We start from the raw sequence: 21,518 nt of genomic DNA on the forward strand, positions 1-21,518 counted from the left end.
CTCTGTCTCTCTGTCTCTGTCTCTGTCTCTGTCTCTGTCTCTCTCTCTCTCTCTGTGTGTGTGTGTGTCTGTCTGTCTGTCTGTCTGTCTTCTTTCTCCTCCTTCTCTCCTCTCTCACTTCCTTCCCCTCTCCCTCTCCCTCTCCTCCTCTCCTTTGTTTTTCTATCTATCTCTCTGCCTCTCTCCTCCCTCTCTGTCTCTGTCTCACATGTGTGTTTGTGTAAATATACATATATGCATAGCACACACATATATATACATATATATATATATATTAAAATATATCTAGTAAAAGCATTTAGTAATAACTAATTGAGCTTACATTTCTCCCTGTGGTATGCATGATTAACAAACTGGGTGACAGAGTGATACACAGGAAAAGTGACACTATGGGACAAAAATGAAATGAACAGACTCAACTCATACACTGGTCACACTGGCTATGTGACCACCACAGATTATTCCAGCACCTTAGACCAAATTGTTCCTGTAACAAGAACTGTTACAGGGGATTCTTTTAAAGCAGTGTCATTAAACCAAGGCATTTAAGCTTCATATCTGCTATTTATTTCTCTGCTAAGAGGAGAGATTAGCAACAATGGGGAGTTTCTAAGTACAAAAACACATGAAAGATAATATTTTCCTTTTGGTACAATTAGAAAGGTGATCTTAAAAGAGAGTTGAAGCAGAGTTGCAGTTTAATGAGTGTAGCACGATGCTTCAAGTGAACCAAGTCACCTTTGCTCTCCCAGTAATATCCATTCCATATATGACAGCCATATCCTCCATCTTTTTTGTCCCATCAGTGATCAACATCCTCACATTGTAGCTCCAATCTATTACTCCCATTGTATGGTTCTCCTTACTAAAGCCACCACCTCTGTCAGATATGAAATAGGACTCAAAACTGGAGAACTCTTTGAGTCTTTAAGCTCACCTAACTTGTGAAAGCCATGACTAAAGTCAATTGTACATTATTCTCTAATTTTCACAAACTGGCAGACTGGATGGAAGTGACAGACAGCTCTCTCAAGCAGTTAATGACCTCAGGGAATTTAGGTTTCATTACAGATGGCTGACAGTAGAGAACAAATTTTGAGTTGTTATCAAAATTAAACACCTGTGAGTGAGTGATTGAACCTATCAAGTGGCTAATCAGAAGAATCCCTTCTGTAGTTAATCATGTGCTATATTATACACTCTTGATTTTGCAGAACTTTCTAGACTTACCCACTTGGGTTGCCTGTCAAGTAGACGTATGACTAGCCATGACTGTTTATGCCTTGAGTCTTAGGAGAATTAATTAGCACCACACATATAAATGGTCTCTCTCCTGCTGAAACACTTTACACTGCCATGAAGACAAAGCCACGGATCTCACAAGACATGGTGGCACTTGACTGTGATTCTAGCACTTTGAAGGTAAAAGCAGAAGGATTGTGAATTTGAAGTTAGCCTGGGCTCAGTAAGATCATGTATCAAAAAATAAATAAACTTAAAATAGCCCCCAAAGGCTATTTTATTTTAAAGGCAAAATCATAGTCCCCATGATTTTGCCCTGCTAACCTTCCCTGCAGCTCCATCTTTTCTCAACTTTTAATTTGCTCTCCACATTAGCTTTTAGCTACTGTAACCACCAAAATATTCACCTTATAGAAGTAGAAAGGGTTTGGGGATGGTCACAGTTTTACATATTTGAATGCATAAATAATTGGCCCATAGGGATGGTGATAGTTCTTAGCAAGAACATGGAATAGAACAAAGCCATCCACCTCCTAACAAGGACATGAGAAGCAGTCTGGATCCCTTTGAGAGTACACTTCCAACATCTCAAAACCTTCTGCTAAGCACATCTGTGTTGGTTACTTCTCTGTTGCTGTGATAAAACACCAGGACTGAGGCAACTCATTGTAAAAGGAAAGGGTTATTTGAGACTCTAAATTCCAGAGGACTGAGTCTATCGTGAAGGGAAGAGGCAGCAGACAGTAGTCATGATAGCTGGAGCAGAAACTGAAAGTTCACATCATAAACCACAAGCAGAAAGCAGAGAGCACATACGGAATATGGCTTTGATACATCAAAATGCAGCCTCAATGACATACTTCCTCTAGCAAGCTCACAACTCCTAAACCTACCCAAACAGGCACTGCCATCTGGGAACCAAGTGTTCAAAAATCTGCACCTATAAGAGATACTACCATTCAAACTCCTTCTTTGGGATCCCACCACCTCCCAGTAGAACCAAACTGAAGCCACACCTTTATAGGAGAGATCTTTAGGGGTCATTTTGTATTTGAACTATAGTGCTCATATACTTCAGCCACACTACCATTTTCCTCTTCTCCAAAGCAGGCCTATCCATAAAACTTTGTCTATCCCTTCCTACCCCTTCCATCTTCAACCATCTCTAGTGCTCATTCCTCTGCAAGTGTCAGGCAAAGCACTGTATCCTCAGAAGTTGTCCCCAGGTGACCAATCACCACCTCCTTTACTTCTCTACCACTGACAATTATGTCTGAATGCCTAATTCTTGTCTTTCTACTCCACTGGAGGCTGGGAGTGAATTATTACATCTATCCATATACTCCTGGCATAAACCATAGTGCCAACTACCAAGCAGACATCCACAAGAATTTTCTAAATCAATGAATGAATGATGGATGGGTAGATGGATAGATGGATGAGTAGCTGAGTGAATAGATAGATACATGCATGGATGGATGCATGGATGGGTGGGTGGATAATTTCAAGCTCATTTGAGACTAAGGCCATGGTGTCATCCAAAATCAAGTTAAGATTAAGAGAACAGTTGGGACATCTTTTCACTTCCTCAGATGAACCTTCTCTAAATGTGTGTATCTGTTGACACTTATCTTCCTGAGGGAAGAGTGAATTAGAGCAGTGTGGTGGCATGGAAGAGCACTGGGCAGTGTTCTGCCCCTGGCATCACTGATTTGCCTGGTGGATCTATGTCAATGCTCTTTTGCTACTTTGTAGGTTCTTCTTTCTTCTACCCTTCTCTGCCCTTAACTGTCCATTCAGTCCCTTAACAGTAGGTAGAAGAGATCCCTGAATATAATGTCTCCTTTTGTTTCTTCTTTGACCACAACTACTATCAAATAGCAACCAACCCCCACCTGCCACCAAATGACCAACAATGACCAACCTGCTTCTCAGGAACCTAAGCTTTATATACCCTCTGACAAGTTCCCAGAATGCCAAACATCGCCAAATAGCAGAAACTATCTGCAGCTGGCAAAACCACACCTTTACTAGAGCATTAGACAAATCCTAGTCAGCTACTGAGGACAATCTGAAGCAGCCCTGTATCCCACTCCGGGGATTGAAATGAAAACTTATTCTTATAATATTTCTGTGTTTTTTTAAAGAAACCAAAATTCTCACAACATTTTCCCAGATTTTCTTAAGCTATTAATTGTGCTGAGTGTAGTGGAATTATAAAACAAGACATTTTCAATGAAATAAGCAGTTTTTTAGTTTTTGTTGTTGTTGTTGTTTGGTTGGTTTCAGTTATTTTTTTTTTCGGATCAGTGACCAAGGTTTTCAGGAAAATGCTCCTGCTCAATTCTAATCTTTATAATTTTTTGATGTGATGGTATTCACAGCATTTCATTTTCTGTACAAATACAAACAAATCCAAACTTTTGTGGGCTTCCATTCTGATGTTAACACATCTTTATAGAATGTAGGCTGGTTTAATTCTGCTGTTTTTTTTTTCTATAACCCAGTGTCTCTAGACTGCTGCTCCTTTCCCGTTAACATTCGGAAAATTTAAAATTAACAGAGCACTGTTTAGTCAATTCCTAGGGGTATTTATTCTTCCTTTTCATTTTATAAGCATTTATTTTAAAGTGCAATTATATCTTTCTACTATGGCTTGTCCTGTAGGATTGTGTGGTATATCTGTAAGTGCTTTAATACTATAATATGCAAAGAATTGCTTCATCATACTGGACACATATGCGGGGGCATAGTCAGTCTTAATTTGTACAGGTATCCCAACAATAACCATTATTTCCAGTAAGTGTGTAATTACAGAATTGGCCTTTTCAGAACACAAAGAAGTTGGCCATTGAAATGATATGGTAAATAAACAGTTTTCCAAATTCTGCAAAATGAAACATATCTACCTGCCAAATTTCATTTATTTTGGTACCCCTAGGGTTCCTTCCAGTAGATAATAGGGTTTGGTTATCCAAAGAACAAGTAGGACATTTTTGTATAATTTCCATGGCTTATTTCTAAATGATAGAATATTTTTCTTTAAGCCTTTACTGTTAACATGGTGTTTTTCATGAAATATTAAATTTTCTAACATGTTTCCTATTAATAATTGGCCAGTTTCTTAATTTCATTGTGCTAATGGACCTGGCAAACCTGTCTGAGACTGAATGTGAGTGATATATAGTGGATAGTTTCTATTTCTGTTTGCCTGTTGCATTTACATAAATAACAATGTTAATTCTAAGTTATCAGGAATAAATTCAGCACTTTCTCTATGCAAAACAACTCTGCATATTGAAAGTCAGTAATTTTATTAAGAGATTCAGGAAAATCTAGTAATACCTGAAAAATTATATACAATTCTGATTTTTAAAATGAAGAAAATGGGCTTTGAATTACTTTGCTTATCTTAGCCCGCCATTCCAAACTTATTTGCATCAATATAGAATGTAGATGCTTCAGGAATTGGCACTCCCTTTACAATATGTAGGAGAATCCAATAAATCCTTTCTATAAACTAAAAACAATTGCTTTTAGGATATTTGCTGTTAATTTCTCCCAAATAGTTGTTAAAAGCTCTTTGCCAATATTCACTGATTACCCATAATTACATAATCTCAATATTAGCATGAGGTGCTATCATTTCTGTCATGTCTGTTCCTGACAACTGACATAGTTGTATTCTACCTTTTATAATTAAATCAGAAACCATTTCTAAGTATGTCTTTAATTTTTTATTTGTCTGTGTCCTAAAAAAAAATTCATTCCATAATACTATCTTCCCTTTGCATAGTGACCCCACTAGGAGAAGTTGAAGGCTAAATAACCAAGATATAATCAAGTTTGGGACTATTTGATACACATATGCATCTTGCACTCTCAGTTCCATCAGAGTCAACTCTCTCTGCTTTAACTGTTAACTATCTTAAACTGTTTTAAGTCTTAATCTCCTTGTAACATTTGAAACAAATTACTTAACACTTGAGTTAACCCAATGGTAGGCCATAGCCAATTAATATCTCCCATTAATCTTTGAAAATTATTAAGAGTTTGTAACTGATCTCTTCTGATCTGTACCTTTTGTGATTAAAATTTTTGTTCTATTTTAAGACCCAGATCGTTAATAGAATCTCCTCTCTGTAGTTTTTCAGAAGTAATATGTAACCACCAGCATGGAAAAATTCCTTGTGTTTCCTTAGACATTTTTTCCAATGTATCTGCATCAGAATCAGCTAATAAAATACCATCCATGTAATGATGAATAATTGATTGAGGAAAATTCCTACAAATAATTTCTAGCAATTTTTGCACAAAATATTGATATAAGGTTTGACTATTTAACATTCACTTTGGAAGAAGTTTCCACTGATTATCTTTTTATATATCAACCATTATTATAAGTAGGTACTGCGAAAACAAACCTTTCCCTATTCTGCTCATGCAAGAGGATGGTTTTAAAAAAAGTATCATGGGTCATGCCTTAGGTAGAAGAACTTTAGGTTGTAACCCCATTGGTTGAATGTTAACATTCTCTATTTTCCTGACTTCTTTTTTATAACAATACAGGGAAATTCCATAGGCTAGTAGACTCTTCTTTATGTTGAGATTCTAGCTACTCTTGTACCAGATGCTTAAGTGCTTGTAATTTTTCTTTAGTTAAGGCCACTGATCTGTGTACACAAAGGCTTGTCAGTCAACCATTTAAAGAGTAGGGCCATTGGGTATTTCAGCAGTGGCCCTTCTTACAAATTTGGAAATTTAAACCCTGTGATGTGCTGTATTTGGACAATTGGCACAGCCCATGATTGTTTTTGATGACACTTATCAATACCTTCCCCCAAATGGGTTATCTCTGGGATTGAAGGAATATTAATCTGAGTACTTCACTATTGTAAAAGATCCATTCCCCATAAATTTATGGGTATGCCAGCTACATACATTCTTAACTTTCTTATTTGACCTTCCAGTTCCACACACTTAGTCCATCTCATACTTTATTATATCTGAGATAACATTCCAATTCCTAGAAACTGTGCTTAAGCCTTTTGAAGTGTCCATTCTGAATTCTAAGATCTTTGGGAAATGATAGTTACATCAGCTCCTATATCCACCAAGCCTCCTATTTCAATACCATTTACTTGCAGTTTTAACTTTTGCTTCTGATCATTAACCACTGGTTTCCAGAACATACATTTTCCTGTGTTTGCAACCCCTCCTGTTTTTTTCTACTGGAGAGGCTTTGCCCTTAATAGTAGCAATCATATCACCTGTGTTAATTTGCATCTCTCCTTTTACATAGGCCATAATTTTAATTTCTCCTTTGAAAGCTTCATCTATAGTTCAGGGATGTACAAGGAATCCTTAGGAAGTCAATCTAGTCCTCCCAAAGATCATCCACAATATCCCAGAGGGCAAAGCAACATCAATTCCAGTAGATATTTTGAAACCTTGGATTTTGGTGGGCTAGAGTAAGATGCTTGTTTGTGGCCAAGTCTAGAGCTGCACTGCCTACAGTAGTGTACATGAGATCTGTAATACTTAGTTGAGGTATTTCTGCCTTCTTTTTATTTCCTGTCTGACAAGAGGCAAGGGCTTGTATTTTTTGCTGTGGGGCCTCAAGTCCAGCCCCTAAGGCTGTTTCCTGATGGCAGGAAATTGCCTTGGATATCTCTCTTGGACTTACATTCATTAGACCAGCAGCAGTCCTTGCAACATTGCCTGCACAGCCCGGGGAAGCCTAGGAATTCTTTCTGTTTGAGATTTAGAAAACCATTGCTCCTAGAAGAGGCACATTTACTTTTCCAGTGGAAATTACTGTGCTTCTCAAAGGTAACACACCAGGCATTTTGAGATCTGACACTTTTGGTTCGGTCACAGTTTCTTTGCAAATGACCATATTTCCTGCTATTGAAGCACCAGACATTTGAATATTAGAGATATTTAGCTATAGCTTGATCTCTGATATTAATAAGGTACACATTAAAACCAATATAGATTTTATCCCGTAGCCATTCATAGGCACTGCCCATGCCTTTAGTGAGTGGTCTAATAACTTTTTTATATTCAGTATTCACAATTTTATACACCAACGTTTCTATCCACATCTGCCATGCTCCAAGTCTGATATGGCTTTGTTCTCAGCTAATCTTCGTTAAAAAAAAAAAAAAGAAAAGAAAAGAAAAATCAGTGAAGGCTACTCCAGAGCTTTATGTAGTCTTTGTAAATTAGCTGGACCTTTTTCCAGGTTCCTCAACTTTGTCCCAAGCTCTTAAAACTGCTAAACACTGTTCTACAGTAGCTTCATCAAACCGAAGCTGCTCTTGTATAGTTGTTGCCCTTCACCCAACAACTGATTGTTAACTATATTCATTCCCTCACTCTGCTTAACTGTTCAATAATCATGGCTCCTTCTTTGTACCATATTAACCACTGCAATTGTGGACTGGCCTCTAATACAGCTGTCAGCAATTCCTTCTAGTCTTGGGAAATAATTCTATTTTGAGTAGCCCAGTTATTTAGAATTCGTTTTACAAAAGATGAAGGCATCCCATATGAAGTCACAGATTAACTGATTTTTAAAATCCCTGAGACCTACCATTTCTATAGGGTGCCACCCTATCTTATCATAACGTTGTTCTGCACCATTAGCAGGGATTACGTTTACTGGGAAAGTTGATGATGATTTCATACCCTCAGGCTGCCCCTCCTCTATCTCTGGCAGCACAGTTAGTTCAAAATTAACGCTTTCTTTTAAATGGGCGGTTTCATCTTTTATCTGACTCTGCTACCTCCTCCTCCACGCTGCCCAGCCATCTCCTAGGCCCAGGGGCTATGGGAACTGGAAACTGAGAGGCCAAGGCACTGAGCAGGCCTGTGCTCTGCTTTTCAGAAGTTTCTTTCCCGATTCCCTCCTAAGGGAAACTCCCACTCTCTTGCTCAGTCATCGAAGTCTGAGTCTTTTATTTCTTTTTATTCCTTTTCCAGTGTTTCTCACTCCCCAACACTTTCATTTCCACCCACAATTTTTTCCAGTTCTATAGCCAACTCTGCAACGCTTTCAGAAGTGAGAGAGCAGAATGAACCCTTTTGTTTTCCCATTTCAACCATTTTTTGTTTGTTTACCTGTGCTAGAGCATGAGGCAAATCATAGTCTGCTGCTGGGGACAATGCTGTGGTTAATATAATTCGGGAGTTTCTCTACCCCTTTATTGCCTTTAAATATCTATTAGGGTTTTCTGCCCCACCTCAGACCATTTAATTCTCATACAGAAGACACAGAGACCTTTAGATTTACAATAAGCTTTAAGCTCAAGAGCTGGGAAGATACCAATCCTCAATGCTGCCATGTTTTGTTTGGGATGCTCCTGTTCCATCAGGCTAGCCCTCATGGCCAGGTGCTCTTAATTCACTGTTCCCCATAGCAACCCCTTCCTTCTCTCCTCTCCTCATGGTTCCTGCCTGAGACCCCAAACCTCCAGAGAACTTTTCTTCCCTCTCCTCTCTTCTGCCCAGCCCAGGCTGTAAGCATCTCTATTAACCAATTATGAATTGCTTGGGGTACAGGATTTCCATAATATCACTTGCTGTATGTGGGGATCTCTTCATTGGAAGCAACCAGATCTTGGGGGCCAGTGTTTAGCATTCGAATACATAGCGTTAAGTGTCCATGACTCACCAAAGAATGATACCTGAACTCAAACAGTATGAAAAAGCAAAGAGTACTTTATTCTGCGGAAGTCCTGCATGCTTGGGTCAACCATCTACCAAGATGGAGGCACCCTGGTGAGTTTAAAAGCCCAATTTAAAGCACAGTAGAGGAAATCTGAGGAGGGGTAGGTGACCTCTATCTTAATCTGTTGGCTCTATCTCTAGGGACATTCCAGAACCATTGCTGAGTATGGGTGGCTGTAAATTGTGGCTGAGAAGTCTGGAAACAGTTCTTGATCCATTGCCCTTACCTCAAGACAGGTGGCTGGGCAGCTTCTAATGGCAAGGCAGTTTCTGACTAGCTGCCTGAGGCCAGGGGGTTTGTCAGTAACTCTCTTGCCTAGACTTCCTGGATGTGCCCGATTCATGGAAACAAAGATTTAGGCCTAGTCTCCTGAACTGCCAATTTGAAGCCTGTCATGGAGTCAGCCCCACCTGTCTCCTAAGCAGCAGCAGACCAACCCTATCCAGGACAATCTGAAGCGGTCTCATATCCTGGGATTAAAATGGAAACCTAGTCCTATATTATTTCTGTGTTTTTAAAGAAACCAAAATTCTCACAACTGATTTCAGTGTTTGACTCGATCTGGCTAAAATCCATGCCTGTGAAATTAAATAACTCTCTTGCCTACTGGGTTCCGGCCAGCCTCAAATGAAATAATATTCTTTCTATTTTACCTTGAAGTTGCTGATATTTCAGTAATGAAAGCAACGTGCAAACTATAAAATGTACAAGTGATAGGCGAAAGATATTATTTTATTACTGTCCTAGAGAACAGGTCTTGTCCTGATTTTGAACAGTTATCACTTCAGAGCAAAATACGTTTTCACTCCTTGCCATTTGATGCGTGACAGCTGGTACCTTTCTCAAAAAGGCTAGTGAAGGGAGTTAAAAATGAGAAGCTGAGACCTAATTGTGCACTGGTCAGATATGCTGACACCCCCGTCTTTATTCTTTCTGAAGTATAAAGACTATGATTTAATAAAGTAGGCAGTATCATGCTTTGGGAATGTTTCTTTCTAAGAATCAGACTATGGTTGACTAGAAAAATGGTAAAACCTTCACAACAGTGAAAACCAAGTCTTCAGCCAGCCAGGCTACCACCTTGGAGGATTCCTCTGAGACTCTAAAGGTTGTAGTAACCCAACAATTTCCACTTGGGTGGAGGTAGTGCCTGTTTCTGTCAGGGGATATGGGTGCACATGCGTGTCTGTGTATACCTGCACATGTGTATGGGAGTCAGAGATCAGCACGGAGTCTCACTCCTCACTAGCCACCCACCTTCAGTTTTTAGACACAGTCTCACATTGGGACCTGGGACTTACTGGCCTAGAAAAGGAACTAGATAGCTAGGGTCCCCAGAGACTCTTCCATGTCCACCTCCCCAGTGCTAGGGTTACATTGGGTGTGTGCCACATCTGGCTTTTACGGGGGGTGGGGGGTGGGCTGAGGATCAAGCTTCAGTTTTCACGGTTATACAGTAAGCATTTTACCACCTGAGCCATCTCTCCATTCCCACGTCCACATGTAAAGTGAATTATATATTCTAGCTAGCCATCTAAAAGACACAAAATCATGGGTGTTTTATTTACAAGCTATGCGACTAGACTGGGCAGGTTGTGAGCTATTCTAACTTACATCACAGGCACATATCCCTTGTTACTTGCTGCTTGAGTTTCACCCACCTTATTCTTCTGCTCAATCAGTGTGTTCTCAGGATCCACTTCTGCCACATGTTCCTGGTCCATCTCTTCTTGTGGCAGTCTTCACCTCTCCCTGTCTCCTTTCTCCCTTCTCCCCTGGTCTCTCCTGAGACCCCTCACTTGATCCTCAAGTCTTGCCTTTCTCTATCTACTATCTAATCACAGGCTGTAGCCTTTTATTTCTCAATTAAATTGGAGAGTAAGATTTACATAGAGTCATTCAGTGCACGTGAGAATCTGCTCATGGGGGGGGGGGGGATAGCAACCAGATCTTGGGAGCCAGTATTTAGCATTTGAATACATAGCTAATCCATCTAGTATATTGTTGCTGAAAAAAAAATACATTGCTGAGATGTAACCTTTCTTCCCATAATAAGGTATATCATTACAGCTTATGGGGAAATAAGACTACAAATCCCTACTGAGACGCAGATAAGGAATTAAAGGCACTTCAATAGCAGAATCAGAGGTAACAGGCACTCACCAGGAAAAGGAAAAGTAGAAACCAGTCACTAAGTCTACTTCCTGTTTCACCCTGAGAGGTTCTGAGACATGGATTTATTTTTAAATGTACTGCTTTGTAAATTGTCACATTCAAAACAGCCATTGTGTGAAAAACATTCAAAGAAGTAACTGTGATTAATAACAAATTAATGCTCAGTGCTCTCTTATGGCCTATAATATTCCAACTGCAGCACAGAGTGGCTATGGTGAAAGAATACTGTGCTAGGGCATTTTGAAATAGCTAGAAGGGAGGGGCTTGAGTGTCATCACTGCAAAGAAGTGATAAATGTATAAACTGCTAGATGTGGTCAATACCTTGGTTTTATTATTGCATAGTCCCCCTCATAGAGAAACATCACAATGTACCCTATGAACTATGAGCAATTATGTGTAAATTAAGATAAACTGCAAACACACACACACACACACACACACACACACTGACCAGAAGTTGTGATAGCCTCCCTGATCTTGGTTTTCCTTGCAGACTTATCAATGAATCTTTGAGGGACCAGCTGTTGGTGACAATACAGAAGACCTTCACGTACACTCGCACCCAAGCTCAGCACCTGTTCATCATCCTCATGGAATGCATGAAGAAGAAGGAACTGGTATGTCAGCCCTCATGAGAATGGGGCCCTCTTCAAGCTCCCGAATGTTGGCTTCCATCCTGTGCCTTTCTCTCTCCTCCTAGCATTGCTTTCTCAGTCCTTCTGTGGTGTCGCTGGCTCCAGTACTCGTGGACTTTTTTTTTTTTTTATTTTGGCTTTAACAAAGTATGTGTAGTATATGTAGCCGGGTTTCCCACTTGCAGCTCATTGAAGTACTTCTGCTTATCTCAATCAAATGAGCTGAGCAAAGTGTAACATTGCTTTCATCCTGAGAGTGCCCAGCTGATCCTCTCTTGGGCATAGGGTTGCTTTTAAGTCAAGAGTCACCAGGTGTTTCTTGTCACTGTATCATTAGTGACACAACATCCAGGTTAATGTGTTAAGTAGTACAAGTGGAAAGTAAATTGACTAACCAGAAGGGTTGGAACATCTGTGCAAAGTTCCTGTGGTGCTGTCTTGCTGCTGCTTTTTTTTTTTTTTTTTTTTTAACATTCAGCCATTGCCCCACCCTTCCCTGTCCCCAAACCCCAGTTCCTCATCCCATTGCTCTTTCCCCTTGCATCCAAGAAGGGGCTTCCACTCCCCATACTTCATCCCACCATACCTCATCCTTCCCTGAGGCCACAAATCTCTTGAAGATTAAGCACATCTTCTCCCACTGAGGCCTGACCAAGCAGACCTCCACTACATATGTGTCAGGGGCCTTGGTCCAACTGTGTATGTTACCTGGTTGGTGGCTCAGTCTCTGAGAGCTTCCTGGGGTCCAGGTTAGTTGAGACCACTGGTCTTCTATGGGGCCACCCTCCCCTTCAGCTTCTTCAATCCTTCCCCTAATTTAACCACAGGGGTCTCCAACTTCAGTCCAATGGTTGGGTTAACATTGCATCTGTCTTAGTTGGCTAATGGTAGGGTCTCTCAGAGGACAGTCATACCAGGCTACCATCTGTAAGCACATTATAGCATCAGTAATAGTGTTAGGCCTTGGTGCCCTACCATGATATGGATCCCAACTTGGGCCAGTCATTGGACCACCTTTCCTTCAGTCTCATCTCCATTTTTGTCCCAGCAGTTCTTTTAGACAGGAACAATTCTGGGTCAGAAATTTTGACTGTGGGTTAGTAATCCAGTCCCTCCACTTGAGTCCCTGTCTATCTCCTGGAGGTGGACTCTTTGAGTTCCCTCTCCCCATTGTTGGGCATTTTCTCTAAGGTTACCTTCCTTGAGTTGTGAGGGACTCTCATTTCCCAGATCTCTGGTGCTTTCTAGAGGGTCCCCACATTTCCCTTCCCCTGAGGCTGCATATTTCCATTCATTCTCCTGGCCCACAGGCTTCTCTCTTGCCTCCTCCCCCCTATACCTGATCCTGTTCCTCTTTTCCTCTCACTTCCTCTCTCTTAACCAAGACCCTCCCTTCCTCTGCATCCCATGATTATTTTCTTCCCTCTTCTAAGTGGGATTGAAGCACTCTCACTTGGGCCTTTCTGTTTTTTACACTTTTTACAGTCTGTGGGTTGTACCCTAGGTTTTCTGTACTTTTTGGCTAATAATCACTGATCAGTGAGTACATACTATGCGTGTCCTTTTGAATTTGGGTTATCTCACTCAGGATGATATTTTCTAGTTCCATTCTTTTGCCTGCAAAATTCATTATGCCCTTGTTCTTAATAACTTAGTAGTATTCCATTGTGTAAATGAACTATATTTTCTGTATCCATTCTTCTGTTGAGGGACATCTGGGATGTTTCCAGCTTCTGGCTATTACAAATAAGCATGAACATAGTGGAGCAAGTGTCCCTGTGGTATGGTGGAACATCTTCTGGGTATACACTCAAAAGTGGTATAGCTGGGTCTTTAGGTAGAACTGTTTCCAATTTTCTGAGGAACCGCCAGACTGAACTCCAGAATGGTTGTACCAGTTTGCAATCCCACCAGCAATGGAGGAGTGTTCCCCTTTCTCTACATCCTTGCCAGCATGTGCTGTCACTTGAGCTTTTGATCTTAGCCACTCTGATTGGTGTGAGGTAGAATCTCAGGGTCATTTTGATCTACATTTCTCTGATGACTAAGGACTTTGAATATTTTTTTAGATGCTTCTCAGCCATCTGTGATTCCTCTGTTGTGATTTCTCTGTTTAGCTTTGTACCCTATTTTAAATTGGGTTATTTGGTTCTTTGGAGGTTAGCTTCTTGAGTTCTTTTTATATTCTGGATATATTTATTAGATGTGCCCTCTATCAGATGTGGGGTTAGTGAAGACCTTTTCCCAATCTATGGGTTGTTGATTTGTCCTATTGACTATGTCCTTTGCCTTTAGAAGCTTTTTAGTTTCTTGAGGTACCATTTATCAATTGTTGATCTTAGAACCTGGGCCATTGTCTTCCTCTTCAGGGAATTTCCCCCCTATGCCAAGGAGTTCCAGGTTCTTTCCCACTTTCTCTTCTGTTATATTCTTTTAGTAAGATGGTCATGTTAATCATACCAATCCATGAGTAATTGAGATCTTTCCATCTTCTGAGGTCTTCTTCAATTTCTTCTGGGATTTGAAGTTCTTGTCACACAGATCTTTCACTTGCTTGGTAAGAGTTACATTGTGACATTTTACACTATTTGTAACTATTGTGAAGAGTTGTTTGCCTATTTTCTTTCTCAGCCTGTTTATCATTTGTATAAAAGAAGGTTACTGATTTGTTTGAGTTAATTTTATATCCTGCCATTTTGCTGAAGTTGTTTATCAGCTGTAGGAGTTCTCTGGTGGAATTTTGGAGGTTGCTTATGTATACTATCATATCAACTGCAAATACTGATACTTTGACTTTTTCCTTTCCAATTTGTATCTGCTTGATCTCTTGTTGTCTAATTATTCTAGCTAAAACTTCAAGTACTACATTGAATAGATAGGGAGAGAGTGAGCAACCTTGTTTTGATCCTGATTTTAAGTGAGATTGGTTCTAGTTTCTCTCCATTTAATTTGATGTTGGTTGTTGGTTTACTATATATTGCTTTTATTATGTTTAGGTATATGCCATGAATTCCTGATCTCTCCAAGGCTTTTAACATAAAGAGATGTTGTATTTTTGTGGAAGGCTTTTTCAACATCTAATGAGATTATCATGTAACATTTTTACTTGAGTTTGTTTATATAGTATGTTATGTTGATGGGTTTTCATATATCAAACCATCCCTGCATTCCTAGGATGAAATCTACTTGATCGTGGTGAATGATGGTTTTGACATGTTCTTGGATTCAGTTTTTGAGAATTTTATTGACTATTTTTGCATTGATATTTATAAGGGAAATTGGCCTGAAGTTCTCTTTCTTTGTTGGGTCTTTGTGTGGTTTAGGTTATCAGAGTAACTGTGACATCAGAGAATGAATTAGGTAGTGTTCCTTCTGTTTCTATTTTGCGGAATAATTTGAGTAGTATTGGTATTAGCTCTTCTTTGAAGGTCTGGTAGAATTCTGCCCTAAAACCATATGGCCCTAGGTTTTTTTGTTTTTTGGGTTTTTGTTTGTTTGTTTGTTTGTTTGTTTTTTGTTTTTTTTTTTGGTTTGGAGGTTTTTAATGACTATTACTATTTCCTAAGGGATTATGGGGCAGTTTAAATAGTTTACCTGATCTTGATTTAACTTTAGTACATGATATTTGTCTGGAAAATCATCCATTTTATCTACATTTTCCAGTTTTGTTGAGTACAGGCTTTTATAGTAGGTTCTAATGATTTTTTTAATTTCTTCAGTTTCTGTTTTATGTCTCCCTTTTCATTTCTCATGTTGCTAATTGGATACTATCTATGCCCTTTAGTTAGTTTGGCTAAGGGTTTATCAATCTTGTTGATGTTCTCAGAGAACTAGCTCTTGGTTTTGTTGGTTCTTTTTATCTTTCTCTTTATTTCTAACTGGTTGATTCCAGCCCTGAGGTTGACTATTTCCTGCCATCTACTCCTCTTGAGTGTGTTTGCTTCTTTCTGTTCTAGAGCTTTCAGGTGTGCTGTTAAGTTGCTTGGGATCTCTCCAATTTAAGAAGGCACTTAGTGCAATGAATTTTCCTTTTAACATTGTTTTCATTGAGTTCCATAAATTTGGCTATGTTGTGTATCCATTTGCAATGAATTCTATTTGATTTCTTTTTTTTATTTCTTCCCTGGCCAAGTTATCACTGAGCAGAGAGTTATTCAGTTTCCATGAGTATTTGGGCTTTCTGTTGTTTTTATTGTTATTGAAATCCAGCCTTAGTCCATGGTGATCTGATAAAATGCATGGGTTTATTTCATTCTTCTTATATCTGTTGAGTCATGTTTTGTGTCCAATCATATGATCAACTTTGGGAAGGTTCCATGAGGTGCAGAGAAGAAGCTATATTCTCTTGTTTTGGGGTAAAATGTTCTGTAGATATCTGTTAAATCCATTTGGTTCATAACTTCTGTTAATGTCACTGTGTCTCTGCTTAGTTTGTTTCAGTGACTGTCCATTGGTGAGAGGGTGGTGTTTAAGTTTCTCACTGTTAATGTATGAGGTTCAATGAGTGTTTTTAGCTTTAGTAAAGTTTCTTTTATGAATGTGGGTGCCCTTGCATTTGGGGCACAGATGTTCAGAATTGAGACTTCCTCTTGGTGGATTTTTCCTTTTGATGAATATGACATGTCCTTACTTATCTCATTTGATAACTTTTGGATGAAAGTCAATTTTATCAGATATCACAATGACAACTCCAGCTTGTTTCTTGGGACCATTTGCTTGGGAAACACTTTTTCCAGCCTTTTAATCTAAGGTAGTTTCTATCTTTGTCATTGAAGTGTGTTTCTTGTATGCAACAAAATGCTGGATCCTGTTTAAGTACCCAGTCTGTTATCCTGAGTCTTTTTATTGGGGAATTGAATCATTGATGTTAAGAAATATTAAAGATAGATGATTGTTAGTTCCTGTTATTTTTGCTGCTAGAAGTGGCCTTATGAGTGTGTGATTCTCTTCTTTTGGGTTTGTTGTGAAATGTTTAACTTCTTGTGTTTTCTTGTGTGTAATTACCTTCCTTGTATTGAAGATTTCCTTATGGTATCCTCTGTGGGGCTGGATTAGTAGAAAGATATTGTTTGAAATTTGGTTTTATCATGGAATATCTTAGTTTCTTCATCTATGGTGATTGAGAGTTTTCCTGGGTATAGTATTCTGGGCTAGAATATGTATTCATAGGGTATGGATGACATCTGTCCAGGATCTTCTGGCTTTCATAGTCTCTGTTGACATGTCTGGTGTCATTCTGATAGGTCTACCTTTATATGTTACTTGGGATTTTTCCCTTATAGCTTTTAATATTCTTTCTAGGTTCTGTGAATTTAGTGTTTTGATTATTATGTGACAAGAGGATTTTCTTTTCTGATCCAATCTATTTTGTGTTCTGTAGGTTTCTTGTCCATTTATGGCCATCTCTTTCTTTAGGTTAGAGAATTTTTCTTCTATTATTATGTTAAAGATATTTTCTGGTCCCTTGAGCTTGAATTCTTCACCTTCTTCTATTCCTATCATTCTTAAGTTTTATCTTTTCATTATGTCTTGAATTTCCTGGATAATTTTGAGTTAGGCACTTTTTACACTTTGTTTTTTCCTTGACCTGAGTTTCAATATCTTCTATGGGATCTTCAATGCCCAAGATTCTCTCTTCTATCTCTTGCATTCTGTTGGTGATGCATGTAGCTCCTGATTCTTTCCTAAGTTGTCCATCTCCAAGGTTGTCTACATTTGTGTTTTCTTTATTGTTTCTATATTCATTTTAGTTCTTGTATCATTTTGTTCAATTCCTTCACCTGCTTGACTATATTTTCCTGTATTTCTTTAAGGGATTTATTTGTTTTCTCTTTAAGGGCTTTGTCTTAGTTAGGGTTTCTATTCTTGCACAAACATCATGACCAAGAAGCGAGTTGGGGAGGAAAGGGTTTATTCAGCTTACTTCCACATTGCTGTTCATCACCAAAGGAAGTCAGGACTGGAACTCAAGCAGGTCAGGAAGCAGGGGCTGATGCAGAGGCCATGGAGGGATGTTCCTTACTGGCTCATTTAGCCTCCTCTCTTAGAGAACCCAAGACTACCAGCCCAGGGTTGGCACCACCCACAAGGGGTCCTACCCCCTTGATCACTAATTGAGAAAATGCCACACAGCTGGATCTCATGGCAGCACTTCCCCAACTGAAGCTCCCTTCTCTGTGATAATGCCAGCCTGTGTCAAGTTGACACACAAAACCAGCCAGTACAGGCTTCTACCTATTTGCCTGTGTTTTCCTATATTTCTTTGATGCAGTTATTTATATCCTCCTTAAAGGTCTCTATCATCTTGATGAGATGGGATTTTAGGTCATTATCTTGCTTTTCAGGCATGTTAGGGTATTTAGAGCTGCTGTGGTGGGAGAACTGGGTTCTGGTGGTCCCAAATTGCATTGAATTCTGTCGTTTATGATCTTGCACTTGTCTCTTGCCATCTGGTTATCTCTGGTATTAGCTGGCCTGGGTTTCTCTGACTGAAGCTGGCCTCCTTGGAGACAGGTAGAGCTGTGTGACATGGGTTAGAGCCAGTCTCCTAGGAGGCAGGCAGTGCTATCTCTGGTGAGGGTGGGCCTCCTGTGTCTCTGGTTAGAGCAGGCCTCCTGTGTCCCTGGTTACTGCACACCTCCTTGGAGACAGACAGGCTATGTCGCTGGTTACTGTGGCCCTCCTGAGTGGAAAACAGGCTGTAGAGTGTGGGAGGGTATCACACTTGCTGATCTGGTCTGGGTGGGGAAACAGACTGGAAGAAAGGTGGTCTTCAGGAGGGTGCATAGGTCTCACATCAGCTGGGCTCTGTGGATGTCCCAGATGGCATGAGTATTTGGGTGAGATTCTCATCTATGTTCCTAATTACTATGGATCTCCTGAGAACGTGTTGGTTGTAGAGCGTGGGAGGGAGGGTATTAGGCCCACTGATCTGACCTCGGTGGTGAAGTAGACTGGAAGCTTGCTGCTGCTTTAAATGTTTCTTACATCAGTACAAAGTATCTTACAGATATGGAGTAATCAGAGATTGTCTGGCAGGGAAAAGAAAAACAATATGAGCTAACCCTAAGGAGCCTTTAATATATGCCAGACAAAAAGCTAAGTCTTCCTGTCTATTAACTCAGGTGATCTCTGCAACTCTCTCTGTAATAACAAATGGTAACTTTAACTTGCCCTTGAGAAAGCTCACACTCAAGGCAATGAGACATAAAATCAAGGAAATGAGACATAAAACTGGTAATGGTCAGTCACAATGGGAAATATTTTAATTCAGTAATTTTGTCTCACCCAACCTGGCAGAGTGAACTGCCCACTCTGGAAAGATTCCCATCATCTGCTCAGAAAGCAAGCTATTCTCAAAGGCCAGCTGACCTGGTGATGAAGATAACCAAATATTTATATGGAATCACTCGTTCAGTAAGCACACACCCTTTTTCATCAGGGCTTCCAGAAGTTTCCAGGCTTGGGATGACAACAGAGAAACTAGACACCTCTAATTCCTGAACATCAGTATGTCCAAGTACATACCCTGACATCTGATATAAAGAGGTCAAACAAGCAGTCAGAGTCCATGGCATGGTACTGCCATGTTTCTACAAGCAATGGGGGGATTTTCTCATGAGTACTGATAGTGTTGAGGTGCTGAGGCCAAAGCTAATGATGAATCTTACCATGACAGGACTTTTCAGTAGTATTGAAATCTCCTAAAAAGAGGCAATTTTAGCAAAATAGTCTAAGAGCCACTGAAGGTTACAAAACTAAATGCGACTGGATGAATTTATCTGGGTGTTTTATGAGACTATCCTGCAGAATTCTGCTCCCTGAGGAATTAATCATGATCCCTGAGGAAAAGGTTGAGTGCATTTCTAGGCAAGTTAAGAAATGTGACACACTCGCAGCTTCAAGCTAAGCAGTAAGTGCTTATCTTTCCACAAATGGGCAGAAGAAATGTTTGGGATTCATAAAGTCGTGTGTAATTTAAATGATTTTCACTTCTGAGGGACAGTGTAGAAAATACTAGATGCTTTATAAATGAGAGGAAGAGAAGATAGTAATTTCTCTTTTTGCAAAGGCAAAAAAAAAAAAAATTGGGGCATCACCTCACTTAGAAATAAAACACCCATAATATAGCCCTGAAGAACCAGTTAGAAGGGGGTTGATATAAAGTAGTCCCAATTCCTCTCTGTCTTATATGTCAGGTGTCCTTTGATTGACTACCTTTAAAGATTCCATGAGATATAATGGTCTAATATAGATCTGACCAATTCAGCTAATGCACCTGGTTCTATGGAAATGCATCATCTTTCTTTTGACCACAGCCAATTAGCTTACATAGTGAAGAGCATCACTAGAAACACATATTTACTTGGTGAAATGTGGGGTCACAGTAGGATGGCCTGATGGAAAACATGTCTAGATAGATCCATTTTTCCAATAGGTGACAGATCTCTTCTTGACACAGAGGTACTACTATATATTCAGATAGTCCTTGAAATTCATTTCTCCTCTGCTTATCCAAAACCTGTCATCTTCTGAGAAAATAATATCCTCTCTAGAAACCAACCTTCTCCAGCAATAGATTGCTGGCTATTCTGCCCTCTGTTCACACATGAATTTTAAAGTCGTATTGCCAAATCTACATGCATGCACAGTACTAAATGGGAACAGCAAGTGCATTGATGACTGTTCCCTCATCTTCAACAGAGACCTGCCTTTGAGAGAAATCAAGGCCAATACACTTATCCACTTGTTTCCCCTCTATCCCATTAGGATAGCAAAATATCCTGATCTACATTTCCCCTATTATCGGGAATCAGAGGGGAGAGTTCTCTCTACCAAATGCTTCTCCCAGAAATGCTACATATCCCCTCTCATCATGCTTCCTCTATGATATTTATTGCTCTAGGAAGGGTGCTTGCTTTGTTTTGTTTTGTTCAATAACCCTTTTTTGTTACTCTATCTGTGGGTTCCATCCTTTCACTTTGCCAATTCTTCAATGGCATTATTTTCTTCTCTTCTTACTTCTTAGAAGTAAGGCAGCCTCATACAGCCCATAATGGCATTATTTTCTTCTCATTCTCAAGCTTCTATTTCCTCCCCTCCTTCCCTTCTGGGAGCCACACCTTGTGCAGTTTGGGTATTTTTCCTTTGTATCATTTTTAAGAGAATTTAAAAAATCTTCTACCATGGGAGATTGCATCAATTTCTCCTTGAAATTCCATCAAATTTCTCCTTTATGTGTTTTGAGATTATGTTCCTAAACTCATAAGATTTTATAGTTGGCTCTATTTCCTAGTGAATCGTTGTCTGCCATGATTCATCAACCTTATTTGTTCCTGACAATGCCTCTGCCTCACATTTCAGCTCATCTGGTATTAATACAATTACATCAGCTTCTCTCAATTCATACTTTCCTGGAAACAAAAGCTTCCATGCCCATTCCTTCATTTCCAGTCTTTCTATACCTTACTGCTAGGTGCATTTCTCAGAATGTATGGCTTTTCTTTTTAATATCACTTAGATGGGGCTAATATAGTAAGCTGGGCCTATTTGCATGTGCTCTGGGCTCTCTGCCCTAAATAAACTTTTTATATTTTATTCTGTCATCAGGACATTCTCATCTTTGAGTATTTCAACACAGGGCTCCCTTTTCTTGATAACAACACACACTTCCTGTTGGATTCAACAATGACCTGTTTGGATGTTAGTCACACAACTGTATTTCTGACC

At 39.5% G+C, this 21,518-nt stretch overlaps 1 protein-coding gene across 21 annotated transcripts in view; it reads left to right on the forward strand.

The window, feature by feature from the left end:
* Positions 1–21,518, forward strand: part of Trpm3 (transient receptor potential cation channel subfamily M member 3) — a 934,047-nt gene that overhangs the window by 730,152 nt on the left and 182,377 nt on the right. For all 21 annotated transcript variants that reach the window (XM_031389936.1, XM_031389949.1, XM_031389941.1 and 18 more), the window contains one exon: positions 11,648–11,771. In XM_031389936.1, the coding sequence (XP_031245796.1) occupies positions 11,648–11,771 (124 nt within the window). The remainder of the gene's footprint in view (positions 1–11,647; positions 11,772–21,518) is intronic.

Source organism: Mastomys coucha, unplaced genomic scaffold, assembly GCF_008632895.1.
Source record: "Mastomys coucha isolate ucsf_1 unplaced genomic scaffold, UCSF_Mcou_1 pScaffold21, whole genome shotgun sequence".
Classification (NCBI taxonomy): Eukaryota; Metazoa; Chordata; class Mammalia; order Rodentia; family Muridae; genus Mastomys; species Mastomys coucha.